The 15,043-nt window shown below is 45.5% G+C and overlaps 1 protein-coding gene across 3 annotated transcripts in view; it reads left to right on the top strand.

The window, feature by feature from the left end:
- The window catches only part of CAMTA1 (calmodulin binding transcription activator 1), a 979,917-nt gene that overhangs the window by 77,396 nt on the left and 887,478 nt on the right, over nt 1–15,043 (top strand). Inside the window, exon 4 of one of the 3 annotated variants that reach the window (XM_018060412.1) lies at nt 4,255–4,537. The exons of the other annotated variants lie outside the window; for them this stretch is intronic. Within the exon in view, the coding sequence (XP_017915901.1) occupies nt 4,255–4,263 (9 nt within the window). The 3' untranslated portion in view covers nt 4,264–4,537. Of the gene's footprint in view, nt 1–4,254; nt 4,538–15,043 lie in introns of those variants that run through there. 3 annotated transcript variants of the gene reach the window in all.

The raw sequence follows: 15,043 nt of genomic DNA, 5'->3' as shown, positions 1-15,043 counted from the left end.
CACTGTAATAAACTTTTGGCTGGACATTCTCATTTTGCTCTCAGAGTACACTTGCTGAGATTAGTTTCTGTTGCAGAAAGCATTATATTGTTGCGTTAATAGCCATTTTGTAAAGAATTAATAAAGTATATAGAACTCTGTTTTAATGGGTTTCTTCAACTGTCTCCTAGCTTCTCTGACTCTGAATTTTCTTGGCTTTTTATTTTTTATTTCTTTCTGGTTTTTGTGTGTATTTTGAAAGTATACGCCTGAGGTGAAAATGGCAGCGTTTCTGTTATGATTTAACCTTATTAGAAACGACGTTCTTTGTTCTGTGTCTCTTTAGTTGAGGAATGAGCCAATTCTCTGTGTTTATAAATGCTGGCTGGTCCTTGGCAAATAAACAGACAAAACCCCCAAAACACTGAAACAGCAACAACAAAAAACAACCCCCCAAAACTCAGAGTACAGATTGAGCATGTTGGAGAATGTGTTCTTTAAAAAGTTGTCCGTACAGTGAGAACTTAATATGGGTGAGCCTTTCTTTGGAAAAGTCTTCTTTGCTAGAACTCTGGTGACTTGTTGGTCTTGTCAGAGTGAAACCTTGTATGTTTCTTACCGTAGTAATGTAAGTCACCTGTGTGGTTGTACAGTTTTCTTTCCAATTTCAGATTGAGGGTAGGGTGTGTGCTAGTTGTGCTCCTAAAATTTGGGTAGTATAGGACTTTTGAACATTTCCTGTTTATTTTATATACTGCTCGTCATTTGGAAGAGGACTGTCTTTCTCTACCCCTTGCTGCAAAAGTGCTAGTTCTATCACTGATGGATTTATTTGGGGTCAAAGACCACCCTTCCCCCACCCCTCAGTTTTCACTTTTATTGGTATCTATGAATCCAGTCCATTTGTAGTCCTTGAGGGACTCTCTTTGGGGCCCAGGAAGCGGGGGCTAGGAGAGTGTTTTGTGTCTCAAGTTTCAGCTTAAGCCAGTCTTTTGGGAAAAAATTAAAAGTTACTCATGTCCCATAGCCTCTAGAATCTGGAGCAGAACTGTTGCTTCAACAGACCTCCGGTTAAGTAGGCAGGTGTCAGATTGTGTCTCTGGGAAAAAGGAAGTGGGTAGCTCCTGGTTGTCGCAGCTGAATCCGTGCTCCCCAGATGTTCTGGCCCCAGTGGTCTCTGTTTAGTCTCTCGGTTGTGTCTGACTTTTTGCCACCCCATGGATTGCAGCACACCAGGCTTCAGGAATTTGCTCAAACTTGTGTTCTTTGAATTGGTGATGCCATCCAACCTTCTCATCCTCTGTCGTCCCCTTTTCCTCTTGTCCTCAGTCTTTCCCAGCATCAGGGTCTTTTCCAGTGAGTCGAGTCTTTCCATCAGGTGCCCAGATTATTGGCGTTTCAGCTTCAGTATCAGTCCTTCCAATGACTATTTAAGGTTGATTTCCTTGAGGATTGATTGGTTTGATCTCCTTGCAGTCCAAGGGATTCTCAAGAGTCTTCTCCAGCACCACAGTTCGGAAACATCAATTATTTGGTGCTTAACCTTCTTTATGGTCCAACTCTCACAACTGTACATGACTACTGGAAAAATCATAGCTTTGACTATATGGACCTTTGTCGGCAAAGTAATGTTTCTGCTTTTTAATATACTGTCTAGGTTGGTCATAGCTTTTCTTCCAAGGAGCAAGGGTCTTTGAATTTCATGGCTGCAGTCACCATCCACAGTGGTTTTGGAGCCCAAGAAAATAAAGTCTCTCACTGTTTCCATTGTTTCCCCATCTGTTTACCATGAAGTGATGGGACTGGATGCCATGGTCTTTGTTTTTTAAATATTGAGTTTTAAGCCAGCTGTTTTACTCTCCTTTTCACCTTCATCAAGAGGCTCTTTAATTCCTCTTTGCTTTCTGCCATTAGTGTGGTGGTGTTATCTGCATATCTGAGATTATTGTTGTTTCTCCCAGTAGTCTTGCCCTCTTTTTACTTATTAAATTACATTCTAGGGGATCCTCCTGACCTAGGGATCGAATCCGGGTCTCCTGAATTGCAGGCAGATTCCTTACTGCCTGAGTCACCAGGGAAGCCCTAATTAGGTTCTAGGGTCCTTGAATATTAGAGGCGTGGTAAACTCCTTCCTGGTAGCCCTTTCTTTCCCAAATAGCAAACACATGTGAAAAACATTGGCTAAAATCCTTCATAGATTTTCTTTAAGTTACCTAAAATGTCATTACTGGCACAAATTTATTCAAATTGTCAGAACTTCTAAGTGCTTGGGTGGGGAGGGTTCTTGTTTGTGTTTATTACTTAGGTTATATTCAGTTTCGTGGATTTATTTGTGGAAACTTGATTGGTTGTAGTGCTTATAGGACCTCAGAGAGCAGTTCCTTACTACTTGGAGAATCAAATCACGTTGGCCTAGACTGGTGTCTGCAGCTTGCAGTGGGGGTTAAGCTGGTAGAAAGTTTGGGCTAACACGTTTTTCTGAGTCTGTGAATTTTAGAAATGATTTAGAACACTTTTGAAAAGCATCTGTAAGTGCTGTCTCCTCTTGTTGTCAAGAAGTTTTTAAATAAATGCTTGTGTTTTGGTAATGAAGGGGTACATATATTGGATCTGAATGTACCTTTTCTCATTTTTAATGGGAAACATTTTAATAAAACAAAACTCGGCTAATGGTAAACTTGCTGACTTCTTGCCTTTTCTTGTAAGCATGCTTAAAGTGGTCTGAGTAACAGTGCTACTAAAACAACATCTGCATTGTTTTGATGGGGTATTGATTCCTTCTGTAGTGTTCAAAATTGCTTGCATGCCTCCCAGCAACAAATTCATATATGACAGACTTTACTGGAGAGGAGCATCCCAGATAAATGAAAGGCTAGTTTACTTATCAGTAGCTCTGAAACTTTAAAATAAAAGCCGTGTTTTTAGAAATGTGGCCTTGAGGCACTAACACACTTGTATTTAGTGCATGAAGCTCTGCCAGTTATTTCTTAACAAAACCTAATCAGGGGGAACAAAAATCCTTATAGAGTTTATTTATTGATAGCTCTAAGCCACCAGAAAGAATATCCTATTCCTCTTAATAAAATCCTGTGGGGCAGTTGTCTTTATTTTAATAGGAAAGTATTCAGGAAATTTGATTTTATCAAGGTAAACGCAAATGTTAGATATTGTAAGATTGAAGCTTTCCTTGGAGGCTGGAAGAAGGAATGGTACTTAAAGTTTTTGCTAGTGATGCTCCCTTTTCCCCTCTTAGATAGAGAGGCATTATTTCTATTGCCTGTTACAATTCACTGTACAGCAAGAAGCAAAGAAATTTGATTGGATCCTTAAATCAGGAAGTGTAGCCCGCTCAAGTTTAGTTGTAGAGAGAAGACTGAAGATCATTAGTAAATAAAATAGTAGTCATTTTATTTACTAGTGAAAGGAATATGGAAATTATTTACTGTAACTCCTAATTGTTATACTTGCTATTGCCGCAAAGTTAAGTGTGTTTGTCATGATTTCTGCAGTGGCTACATGATGCAAAACAAAACCATTGCTCTTTCTGTCCTTTTAAGGTTTGTTAATGTCCTTTTTTGTTTGTTAATGAGGGAAATGAGTAAATTACAACAGAAAATTGAGGCCTCAACTGTCATACACTTTTTTCCATTGTTAAGATATTCCTATGTCAAGCTTCTATTAATTTTGTGTAATTCCAGTAGAGATAGCAAGTTATTTTGCTTAAAATGTCTTTTCCCCCCTGTGCAGTGAGAGTTGAATGTGAGAACAGATCTTAATAGATATAGTTACACAGTTTATTTTATCATGTATCACTTTATTGCTGTCTTCTAGAACATTGTTATACTAAATGTTCCAATAATGGAAATTTTATGCAGCTACTTCAAATGAAACAAATTTGCAAAAACTCAATTTTGGAACTCATTCCTTGAGGAGAAGAAAAGAAAAAACTCACCACGCTGTGACCAAATTAGATTTCTGATATGTTGGCAACTTAACAAACAGTGTCATTTCCCGAAAACGGGGGCATGGGGTCCAGTGGAAATGTCAGTACTTCAGTCACTTGTAATGGGGGATATTTGCGGTTTAATATGATTGAATGGTTAAATTTTTATTTAAAAAATGTAATTAAAATTTGGTTTTGTACCTAATTAAAAATGTCTCGACATGGACTCAGCAGTGACTGTGTTCAGTTACAGGGGGCGTCGTCTTTTCAAGAACTTGAGTTTAATTCTGGGAGGTGCGAGTTTTACTTACTGGAGCTCCTTTGTTTTGCAGAGATCATGATGCAGCCGTCCTTTTGGATTTCTTTTTAATAATGTGTGACCCTTCACCTTTGATCCCCTGACCTGCATTACCTTGGTAACCATTTCATTTTTTAATTTAATTTCATTTTTTGATTTTGGTGTACAAGCTGTAACATTTCATCTCTCAGAGTGTAACACGCTGATTTCCTCAAATAGCAATACCCCTTTGAGCGATAAACTTGCAAAATGCTGTCTTCGTTTTCTGTATTAAAATTCATTTCAGTTTTAAAAATAAAGTGTAATCTGTGTTTTCATCCTTTTAAAATTTTAAGTTTAATGAGTGCATTTCCCCACACAGTATATTTCCTCTTCTATTCATGTTTTGCAGTAGCCAGATGAACTTGGTGTTCACATGTAACTTGCACACACCCCAGACACCCACATCTCCTCCCCCACCCGACTCCCATCCCTACCCCTGTGCCCCCACCCCACCCCACCCCTCCCCATGGTCACCACACACACCTCCCCACCATCACCATGGTCAACACACACCCCTTCCTTTGCAGATTCACTCTCCTTCTTTCAGAAGTGGTGGCAACTTGAACTTAACTGGTCTCTGCTGCCATGTTCTACCACCTCACATTGCATTTTATATTCTCAAGTGTTGGTAGAAGAAAAAGTTTAGCCCTTGAATTCCACATATGGGCTGGAAGATAAGAAAGTTGTCTCAGTCCCAAAATTCACCTTTCCCCTTTCTTTAGTATTTTATCCTTTATTTGAGATGTAAGTTAAGAATGAATGACATTTCTAATGTGATCAGACATGTCCTTTGCTGAAACCTGGTTAGTTGGCTCTGATGGTCCATACACCAGACTGACTGCTTTATGCCGCATGCTATTTTATGACTGCTTTTCAGACAATGCATTTGCAACTGTATTCCACTTTTCAGAAAACTCTTATTCAAAAGCAAAAGAAAAACCTTGAGATTTAAAAATAAAAGTCAAACTTAAGTTAATTCTTTGAACTGGCAAGATATTCCTGAGAAATCATGTTCTTTAAAAAAAAGAAAAATCATGTGACATCTTGTAGCATGGCCTGCTGAAGCACAGATTATTTTCTAAGTGTCTCATTATTTTATTCTCCAACATTTAATGCTGATGCTTTAATTGCACACAGCTGAAGCTGCTAAATGAGCACTGAAATGGATTTAAGTCCTCTCTGAGCTTTGTTGATACCTATAAAAGTTTATGTCATTCATTAGAACCACAAATTAAAATTAGTTGTAGTGAGCTGCTCATTGGAGATCGGAATGCTCACGAACACTTCTTCAGGCCTCCTTGCTCGTCTTTGTCTGTTATACTTAACGTACCTGGGAAACTGCCCTTGGCCTGTTGGGTGTCTTTTCATAGAATTGCAGAATGTCAGAGCTGTGAAGTATGAGTAGGTAAAACATCCCGTGATTACAGAGCCAGAAAGGGCATGAATGTTCCAGGAGTGGGAGCAGCTTACTTACCCAACCTTGCATTTTAAGGTGATTTTTTCTTTAATGGTAATGCTTTCAGAGTTGTGTGGGAATGTTTTCCAGGTTGCATCCTTTTATTTGTTCCTCTCTAGCACGAGAAGAAGGATAGCGTGTGGCTCAGAATTTGCTGGACAGACATGGCAGGGCTGGAGGGGCTGTGAACGGTGGTCTGATCCACTCTCCTTGCTAAAGCAGTCCTGTGTCTGCCCGACTCCGGAGGGGGAGCTGGCTGCTGGTCCCCAGGGAGTCCCAGCTCCCTGTTGACAGAATCAGGGCCTCTTGACATCTCTCTGAAGGCTCCCAGTCCTCTGAAGACAGTCAGACACTTTAAGTCCAGTAGGAGCTGAGGAGACAGTTAATAGGCACCCAGGAGAAATGTCTTCATTGTGATAATTTTTATTTTGCAATTTAGTCAGAGCTGGTATACATACGGTCACATTTGTTACCTATTGTCAGTGAGCAGCGCTTACTTGGTTAGTATTTAGGAATTCTAGTGAGTTGTAAGTCATCTGGATGTTGTTTTTGTGAGCATGAGTCAGTGAGAAAACTCTAGGCTGAGAGTCAGAAGACCTGCTTTGGACCGGCAGGGTCTCTAGATGTGCCAGGGGTCTCTTGTGAGGTAGCGACGCACAAGACTCAAAAACTCAAATAGAAAGACTTCAAAAGGCTTTCATGTTGTGGTTGAAATCAGTGAAATCATTTGTTCCACTTAATGTACAGGGGTTTGTGGAACATTTCATTGATTCGACTTCAGTTTTATCCTGTGTGAAACGTGGGGACTGTGTGTCTCCTACTAGCTTTTTAGGGTTGTTGGCAGGATAAATGAAAATGCATGACGGACACCCTGGGAGCCCAGAAGAAAGGTGGCTTTGAAATGGAACCTCATGCGAGGGCTGTGCTCTTGTCAGCCGCAGTCTTTATGCCGGGAAGACGTGGTAGTGAGAGCTCTGGTGATCGGTTGGGAGCTCGGCCGCCTTGCGTGGAATCCTGCCTCCCACCTTGGCCCCTCGCAGGTGGCCTGGCGGAGACCACCATTTAACCTTTCTGTGCCTCAGTTGCCTCCTCTGCTTGTAATGCAGGAGACACAGGTTCGATCCCTGGGTTAGGTAGATCCCCATGGAAAAATTGCCTTCCGCAAAACTGGCCCCTGGTGCCAAAAAGGTTGGGGACCACTGGTTTATGGGAATAACCAGTGCTAGTTCAGATGCTTCAAGTTAAACCTGGGTTCTTAACCACTTAACAAGACAAGTTTAGATAATTAAGAGCCTGTTGGCCCTTTAATGGTAGGTTCTTTGGTTTTGGCTAATTTAGGCTAAATTAGGAGATGCACGAAAGACCCGTGGGCGAGACCCCCATTTTTTGCTTAGTCAGCACTTGCTCATTCTCTCTTAGCTTCAGTCAGCTGTCTAGCGAGCTGAAGAGTCAGAAAGCGTTGAGAGGTTTTTGCTTTGCTGTGAGAGGCTTCAGTGCTCCATCCTCGGTAAAATAAGGAAGAAGGAAGTCACTGCTGTGTGTCCTGTTTCTCCAAGTGTTTCCACGTAATTACCTACATTAATCTATGAGCTCCATGGTGTTCGTTAACTCCGTCTGGTCCCTGAGAACACCGATGCACAGGCAGGTTAAATGAGCTCCTTTGGGGTCACCCCTAGTGGGTCACAAAACTGGGTCTTGAGTCCAGTACTTCAGTCCAGGTACTGCACTTCTGGGACCCGCTGCTTTTGTTTGCTGGCAAACCTGGCGGCTCCCCTGACAGGAAATTCTGCCCTCCTCTGCACACATTCCTGTCCCTCAGCTACCAGCACCCCTGCCTTAATCAGGCCTTCAGTGCCCCGGGCAGGAAGGCCCTGCCTTCACATGGCGCCTGGAGGGGCTCCGGGCAGCGGCTTCCTTGCTCTTGCTCTTTACCACACAGCTTTAAATCTTGGAGCCCTGACTCCATCCCAAGCGTGGGGCTGCCAGTTCAGAGAAACTTGATCAGCAGCGTGGAGAGACACAGGATATTTATGGTGCTCACAGCAAGGCATACCTGGAGCTGATGTGTGCACACGTGGACTTGTGCGTCTTGCACACGGGCTGGTGCTGTTAGTTGTTGAGTTGCAGTGTAATCTGCAGTGCCCTTTATGGGTAGTTTGGTGGTTTACCCACCAGCCACCTTCCTGTGGGAGGAGAGTCCATCTGACCTCAGTAGGAGGTAGTCTTCTGAGAGCGGGCATCTTACCATCACAGAAACCGGGTTGGAGATTGCTTGTGGGGCAAAATGAAGCAGTGGGTGGTCTCTCCTTTGCCTTTTCACTCTCTTTTCTCTCCCTGTCTCGTGTGCATTTATTCTCCCTCTCCTCCCCAACCCTTCTCTTTCTTACCCTCCCCCTGTTTCACTTTTTCTCCATCATGTGCCAAATACTTCTGAATGTATCTGTCGTCAGGCTTTAAACGCTTGAAATCCTGCAAGGGGCCTGGTGTTTCTCGTAGTTGATTCCATGTGTCCTGGGACTTGTCTTTCAGAGGTGAAGGTGCTCCCTGAATCACTCCACAAACTGTCAGATTTTGTTTGTGATCATCAACCTTGAGTTGGGTGGTATATCTTGGGTAGATAACTTGGCATGGCTGTTTGAGAAGCGCCATCACTAACTAGGACCGAGTGTGGGGCAGTGATGGACTTAGCCCCCTAGTGGCACTTCCATCCAGCTTTTGGTGTGTTTGCTGCTGGAAGATCTGCGGTCAGGTGTCAGGCCCCCCGTCTGGTGCTGGGGAGCCGCTCCCGAGAGGACAGGCCCTTCCCAGAGGCCTTCAGCACCCTCAGTTGTGCTGCCCGGGGTGTGTGGGTGTCCCGTGGCCTTGCATGGTGGCCTGTGTGCCTTGGGAGGCTACAGGAAGTGCCCGACCCTGGGGGTAGGGTGATGGAGGAGGGGCTGAGCAGACCCCTTAAGGGCAGTTCTGATGGCATTTAACCCCTCAGGAGGCAGTGAGGAGGATAAGAAACATGGTCCAACTGTGGAAGATACTTTTGCCATTCTTCAGTGAACATCTGCCCTCGTCAGCAGTGGGGTGACTGCTGGCTGAGGCGGTGGTGGGGACGCTGCGCAGTCAGAGCATGTGGGATGCAGCTCCTGTGTGTTCTCTCTGGCAGTTGTCCTCTCCCGGGAAACCGGGGCCCTGGTTGCCATGGCACCAGGTGACACGCCTCAGAATCATAGGCTTTAGACCACAGGACAGATGTGGGTGCCCGCACAGCACGTGGATGGTCAGCCTGCGATGCCTCAGTCCTCCCCTCTCTCTTTACGGATCCTTTGGAGTGTTTTTTCCCCTCTTAGGCTCTTGTTTCCCCCGCCGGGAGAAGCCAGAGGGCTTTTCTCCTCCTTCTGTAGTGGTGGGAGAAGGACTGACAGCGAGGGGGCCAGGTTGGTGGCAGCATTTGACTCTGGGTTTCTCTTACCTGCCCTGGCATGTGTTCCACCGTCCGACACGAGTGCTGGCACGTAAGAGACACCCAGCCAACGTTCACTCTCCTTTCAGCTCTCATTAGCACAGGTAATTAAGAGCAGGAGCTGATAGACAGCACGTATCTGTGCAGAGATATATCTGTAATTAAAGTTTTAATTAAAGAAACACCAGACCAGGCAGATGGTTCTGATGCCCGCATCCTGTAAACCAAACAACCACGGCTTTTCGATCTTGCAAACAAGCAGAGCAGAGTAGCGACAGTGCTCCCAGAAGTAGACCAGGAGGCAGAGGTCGTCTTGTTAACTAGCCAGAGTCGAATCTTGGTAGCAGTCTCTGCTACACCAAACCCAGGGATAATCATCGCAGTTTGAAATGGAAATTCAGTACATCAAAGTTATGTCCCAACAAAACCCTTTAAGCCTCCAGTCAAGGGCATTACCAGAGCCCAGCTGGTATATCACAAGGCATGTGGTTTTGTGCTAGATCACAAAAGCTGACAAAGTGTTATTTGGGATCATCAGCTAAATACAGTATTAAATTAGAGAGCTACCATCCTGACTGTTCAGGTTTGGCTCCCCATGTAGCAGGGCAGGACAGAGCTGGGACGGATGCCGCCTGCCTCCTGTGTGTCCTCTGTTCCGGGTCATGGTGACCTCAGTGGCCAGCCAGCTGCAGAATGAAAAAAATGAAACCATTCCTGGGTTAACAGGAAAAGATGAATTTCAGGTCTTGTCACTTCTGAGAAAAACCCGCCCCCAGGCTGTGCCCCTGTCATCAGGAGGCCAGAGCCACCCAGGAGGTGGGCAGGCAGTTCACTCTGACCTCTGCGGTTCTTCCCCCGCTGACCCCCCTAGTTTCTTACCCTTCCTCATAATCACTTACGTATCCAGGCACGTGGTTTTCTGACATTCGTTGCAGGCAGGCACTTCTACACCTGAATTTTCTGCTAATGGACATAAATGTGTTTTTTACCACCAACATCTCACTCACTCGTTCTCACTTGGTAGAACCAACACTAAAGATGTTCATTTCTTATTTCATGGGGAAGCATTTTAAAGGGTCAGAAGAGTAGTTGTCTACTCTGGCGGGTGATCATGTTGTCCCATGTCTTTAAAGGAAGTAGGATTCTCACTGGAAGAAGAGCCATGTTATACCAGGACATGTATGAGTGTTAATATCTTCCCATTAAAGGCCCAACCCCAGGATGTTAGGGCTCGTTAGTACTGTTTATCAGTCAGAACTCAGTCATCTTAGGAGAGCTGCTGTATCCATGGTACTGTGGTGGTTGTGAGTGTTGGGGGTGTGAGATGGGTGGATGAAAGTTTTTTTTTAACCACCGTTTTGCTTAGGAAAGACTTTCATTTGATGAGATGTTCTTTTTTTTTAGAAGTCAATTAAGTGTCAGCTGCTTTGACTAAATAGTCTTTTGTGCTTTTGCCCAGGAAGTGTTGTTAGACCTGTACAGAGCTGTGCTATTAGGTATTAAGTTGGTGTTTTACTTGCGGAATTGGAATCCGACTGTGGGGTCCATATCTTCTGTAGCTTGGTTAGAGAGTTGACCACATGAGCCCTGAGTATACAGCACAGTTTGTGACTGTAGGAGACTTTCTATGAGTGACACCGCTGCCCCTCAGAGCCTGGCTTTGAGGGCTCACGTCCAGGTTTCACCCTGGAGAAAAACACCAGAAGCCCACCTGGAATAGTCAGGGTTTTTTTTCCTCTTGCTGCGGTGGGGTTTTAAGAGAATTTTGCCATCCCCGATAGCTGTATGACGTTGGGGGCTAGGGCAGTGTTCTCTACTCCTTGAGAGAGACTTAAATTCAAAACATTTATCCATTTGTCCCATAAATATTTACCCAGTGCCTAGTAGCAGGCACTGTCCTAGGTACAGGAGTAAAGCAGTAAACAAAGCGAGGCCTGCTTTCAAAGAGCCTATTTTCTGGTTGGCCAGGAGGAGTTAGAAGCAGAAAGGTGACAGTGAGTGACTGCACACCCCACTTTGAGGACCTCATCAGCGCTCAGAACACGGAGGAGACGGGCGCTGTTACTGTCCCTGATTCACAGAGAGGGAAACTGAGGCACAGAGCGGTTAAAAATAACTCACCCAGGGTCACAGCACCAGTGCTATTGGCATTTCAACCCAGGTTGTCTGCCTCCAGGTTTCATGAACACTGGGCCATCTTGTTTGCCTGTTAAAAAATAGCCTGATCTGTTTATTTCTACCTGAATAAAGAAATAAATATTGTATGATAATAAGTGTGACAAAGAACAGTGAATGTTCTGGATGTTGACGTGGGTGTGTGTGCACACGGGTGCTGCCTTGGCTGGTGTGGAGGGAGCAGGTGGCGCCCCTACGGCGATTTGAAGGAAGTGGCACTGTGATTCATGTAGATATCCGGGTGGAGGGTACTCCACGCGGTGGGAACAACAAAAGCAAAGGTCCCGGGGTAGTTGTGGGCTCAGCAATAGCAAAAGAGAAGCGAAAAGGCCTCTGTGGTCGCACTGGGTAAGGACAGTGGAGGGGAGCAGATGAGGTGGTTGGGCCTTGTAGGGCGTGGGCAGTTCTTTGGTTTTACTGAGTCAGAAGGGGAGCCAGCCAAGAATTTTTGAGCAGGAAAATGGCGTGATTAAAACAATCACTTTGGGAGCTTCCCTGGTAATCCACTGGCTAAGACTCTGAGCTTCCACTGTAGGGTGCATGGGTTCGGTCTGCTCGTCAGGGAACTAAGATTCCAAATGCTGCATGGCTTGGCCAAAACAACATATATAAAGGGATCGCTTTCCATGCAATGCAGAGAGTAGTTTAGGGCAAAGGTTGGCTTACCTTGGCCCCAGGGCCAAATCCAGCTGCTGCCTGTTTCTGGGCAGCCAGCAAACTGAGGATGTTCTTTACATTACTAGAGGGTTGGGAAAGAAGTAAGATGACTTGAGAATATTCTGTGGCACATGAAACTTGTATGAAATTCAGGTTTCAGTGTCCGTTCACGCTCCAGTTTTATTGGCACAGAGCCATGCTCAGTTGTCTGCGTAGTGTGTGAGGCTGCTTTCAAGCCACGGCAGCCAAGTTGAGTAGTTGCAGCAGAGACCATCTGGCTCACAGAGCCTGAGATATTTACTCTCCGGCTCTTTAAGAAAAAGTTTGATCCCTGGTTTAGGGGAGCCAGGGATGGAGGCAGGGAGACTCGTGAAGAGACTGTTGCAGAGGCCTGTGGTGGCTCGTCTGGACCAGGGCAGCGAGAAGCGGTCAGATGCTGGATGCATTTCAGGGGAAGAGCTGAGTGGTTGTCTGCAAACGTGAGGAGTTGGGGATGATGCCAGTGTTTTTTCACCGAACAACTGGAAATGCAGTTCCCATTCACTGAGATGGGGAAGACTGGGAGCAGCAGGTGAGGGAGATGGGCCAGGAGACAGCCCTGTGTTGTGTTAACGTCACGATGCCACGTGGATAGGTGCAGAAGGCAGGCAGTTTAGAGGGGTCTTGACTTGAGCCAGGCTCCTCACTGTTGTCAGTGGATTGAAGGGTTGTAAAACTCCAGAATAAATGGAATCCGGTAGGGGGTGTGAATGGATGGAGCACAGAGGTACTCAGTGATGAGAGGAAGGGGAGAAGGGAGCGAAGGAGGTGAGAAGGAACTCCACGGAGGGAAACCAGGAAAGTAGAGTGTCTTGGAGGAGTGTGTGTCAAAGCAGCAAAGAAGGTCATCTGTGTCAAACCTTCTAAAGTCAGATGAGATGCAGGCTGAGAGCTGACCCTGGGCCTGGCAGCGTGGGTCACTGGTGACTTTGATAAGAGCCAGATGAATGAAATGGCAAGGGTGTCACTGACTCTAGCTGGTTAAAGCACAAACGGGAGGAGAGGAAGCAGAGCAGGTGCTTTGGAAGCTGTGTTTTCTGCTGCCCCAGTGTGGGCTGGGAGGATGCCGAGAGCTGGATTTGACCTAGGTTTGGAAGTCTGCCTGGGGAGTGCTGGCAGGGGAGGGGCAAGGGAGCCAAGCACCCGTGTGATGGTGGGTAGTGGCCTCTGGACCAAGCAGGGGGCAAACGTGAAGCATGAGTGAGAGGAGGGGCAGCAGGAGGCCCTGGGTCACTGCATTCAAGGAATTGTTGTTTAGTTGCTCAGTCATGTCTAACTCTTTGCAACCCCATGGACTGTAGCCCACCAGGCTTTTCTGTCCATGGGATGACCCAGGCAAACATACTGGAGTGGGTTGCCATTTCTTACTCCAGGGGATCTTCCTGGACCAGGGATCGAACCCACCTCTCTTGCATTGGCAGGCGGATTTTTTTACTCTGAGCCACGAGGGAAGCCCATGCATTCAAGGAAATAGGGCCGTGGAATTGTTGGAGTAGGGATAGTCAGAGTGGGGTGCTTGAGCTTGATGTTGTGAAGGGGTGCAGTTGTGGTTACCATCAAGGTCTAGAGCAGTGCCGTCCAGTGGAAATATAGCGTGACCGACGTGTAATGATCTAGGAGCCATATTTTAAAACAGTGTAAAGAAGTGAAGTTAATAATATATTTTATGTAGCCCCATGTATCTAGAGTATTATGTGAATTGAGGGCAGGAGGAGAAGGGGACGACAGAGGATGAGATGGTTGGATGGCATCACTGACTTGATGGACATGGGTTTGGGTAGACTCTGGGTGGACACCAACTCTGGCAGTTGGTGATGGATAGGGAGGCCTGGCGTGCTGCAGTTCATGGGGTCGCAAAGAGTCAGACACGACTGAGTGACTGAACTGAACTGATGGTCAATATAAAAATTGTTGAGGTGCTTTGTCTTTATTTTGTACTTAGTTCAGACTCAGCACACCTCAAAAGCTACATGTGATTTGTAGCTACCATACTGGATAGCCTAGATCTCGGAAATGACCATGGAAGTGCAGTCCAGGGGTGTCAGAGGGAGTGGGTCAGGAACAGGGAGGCCAAGGCTTGTGACCGACTGTCTTTGTGGATTTGAAACCACTTATGATCCTGATGAGATGAGCAGGGTTGGAGAGGGAGGCTGGGACCCTTGTTAGGGTTGCTGCGCCAGTGGCCTCTACTCTTCGCCTTCTGCCCACTGTGAAGTGTTTCCTGCCCAATCCTGTCATTTCTTAAAGCATCTGTGATGTTTTGGGTGCTTGCTCTTGCCTCCAGGCAGATCAGAGTGGTAATTCCTTGGAATTGGGAATTCACGGCAAGATTTCTGAGTCACAATAATAGCAGAACACAGGGCCGTAAGTTTTTCCAGGATCTCCCTAGTAGGGCAACTTTTCACGTGAGTTTTTACTTTTATCCTTTAGATTCTTTGTTTTGTCACATCTTTCAATTCCTAGATTTTGGCATAATCCTCGAATTCTGTGGGCTTCCCTGGTCACTCAGCTGGTAAAGAATCTGCCTGCAATGCAGGAGACCTACTTGGGTACAATTCCTGGGTTGGGAAGATCCCCTGGAGAAAGGAATGGCTACCCACTCCAGTATTCTGGCCTGGAGAATTCCATGGACTGTATAGTCCATGGGGTTGCAGAGTCGGATACGACTAAGCAGCTTTCACCTTGCAAATTCTATTAGTTATACTTAACAATCCTAAATGTGTTTGAATGCCTGAAGAAGCTCACGTTTACTAGCTTTTTGAGACAGTCTCGTGATACAGAACCTCCCTGCCCTCTGATGCTTTTAAAAGGCAGGCATGGCCCAGCCATTTATTATGCAAAGAATTTAAATACACACGCACATAGACACACACAGGCATACCTCGGAGATACTGCGGGTTTGATTCCAGACCACTGCAATAAATTAAATAATGCAATAAAGCGAATCACATGGATTTTTTTGGTTTCCCAGTGCATTTAGAAGTTATGTTTACACTACACTAT

This window comes from Capra hircus, chromosome 16 (genome assembly GCF_001704415.2).
Source record: "Capra hircus breed San Clemente chromosome 16, ASM170441v1, whole genome shotgun sequence".
Classification (NCBI taxonomy): Eukaryota; Metazoa; Chordata; class Mammalia; order Artiodactyla; family Bovidae; genus Capra; species Capra hircus.
This window is presented reverse-complemented; position numbering and strand designations above follow the sequence as displayed.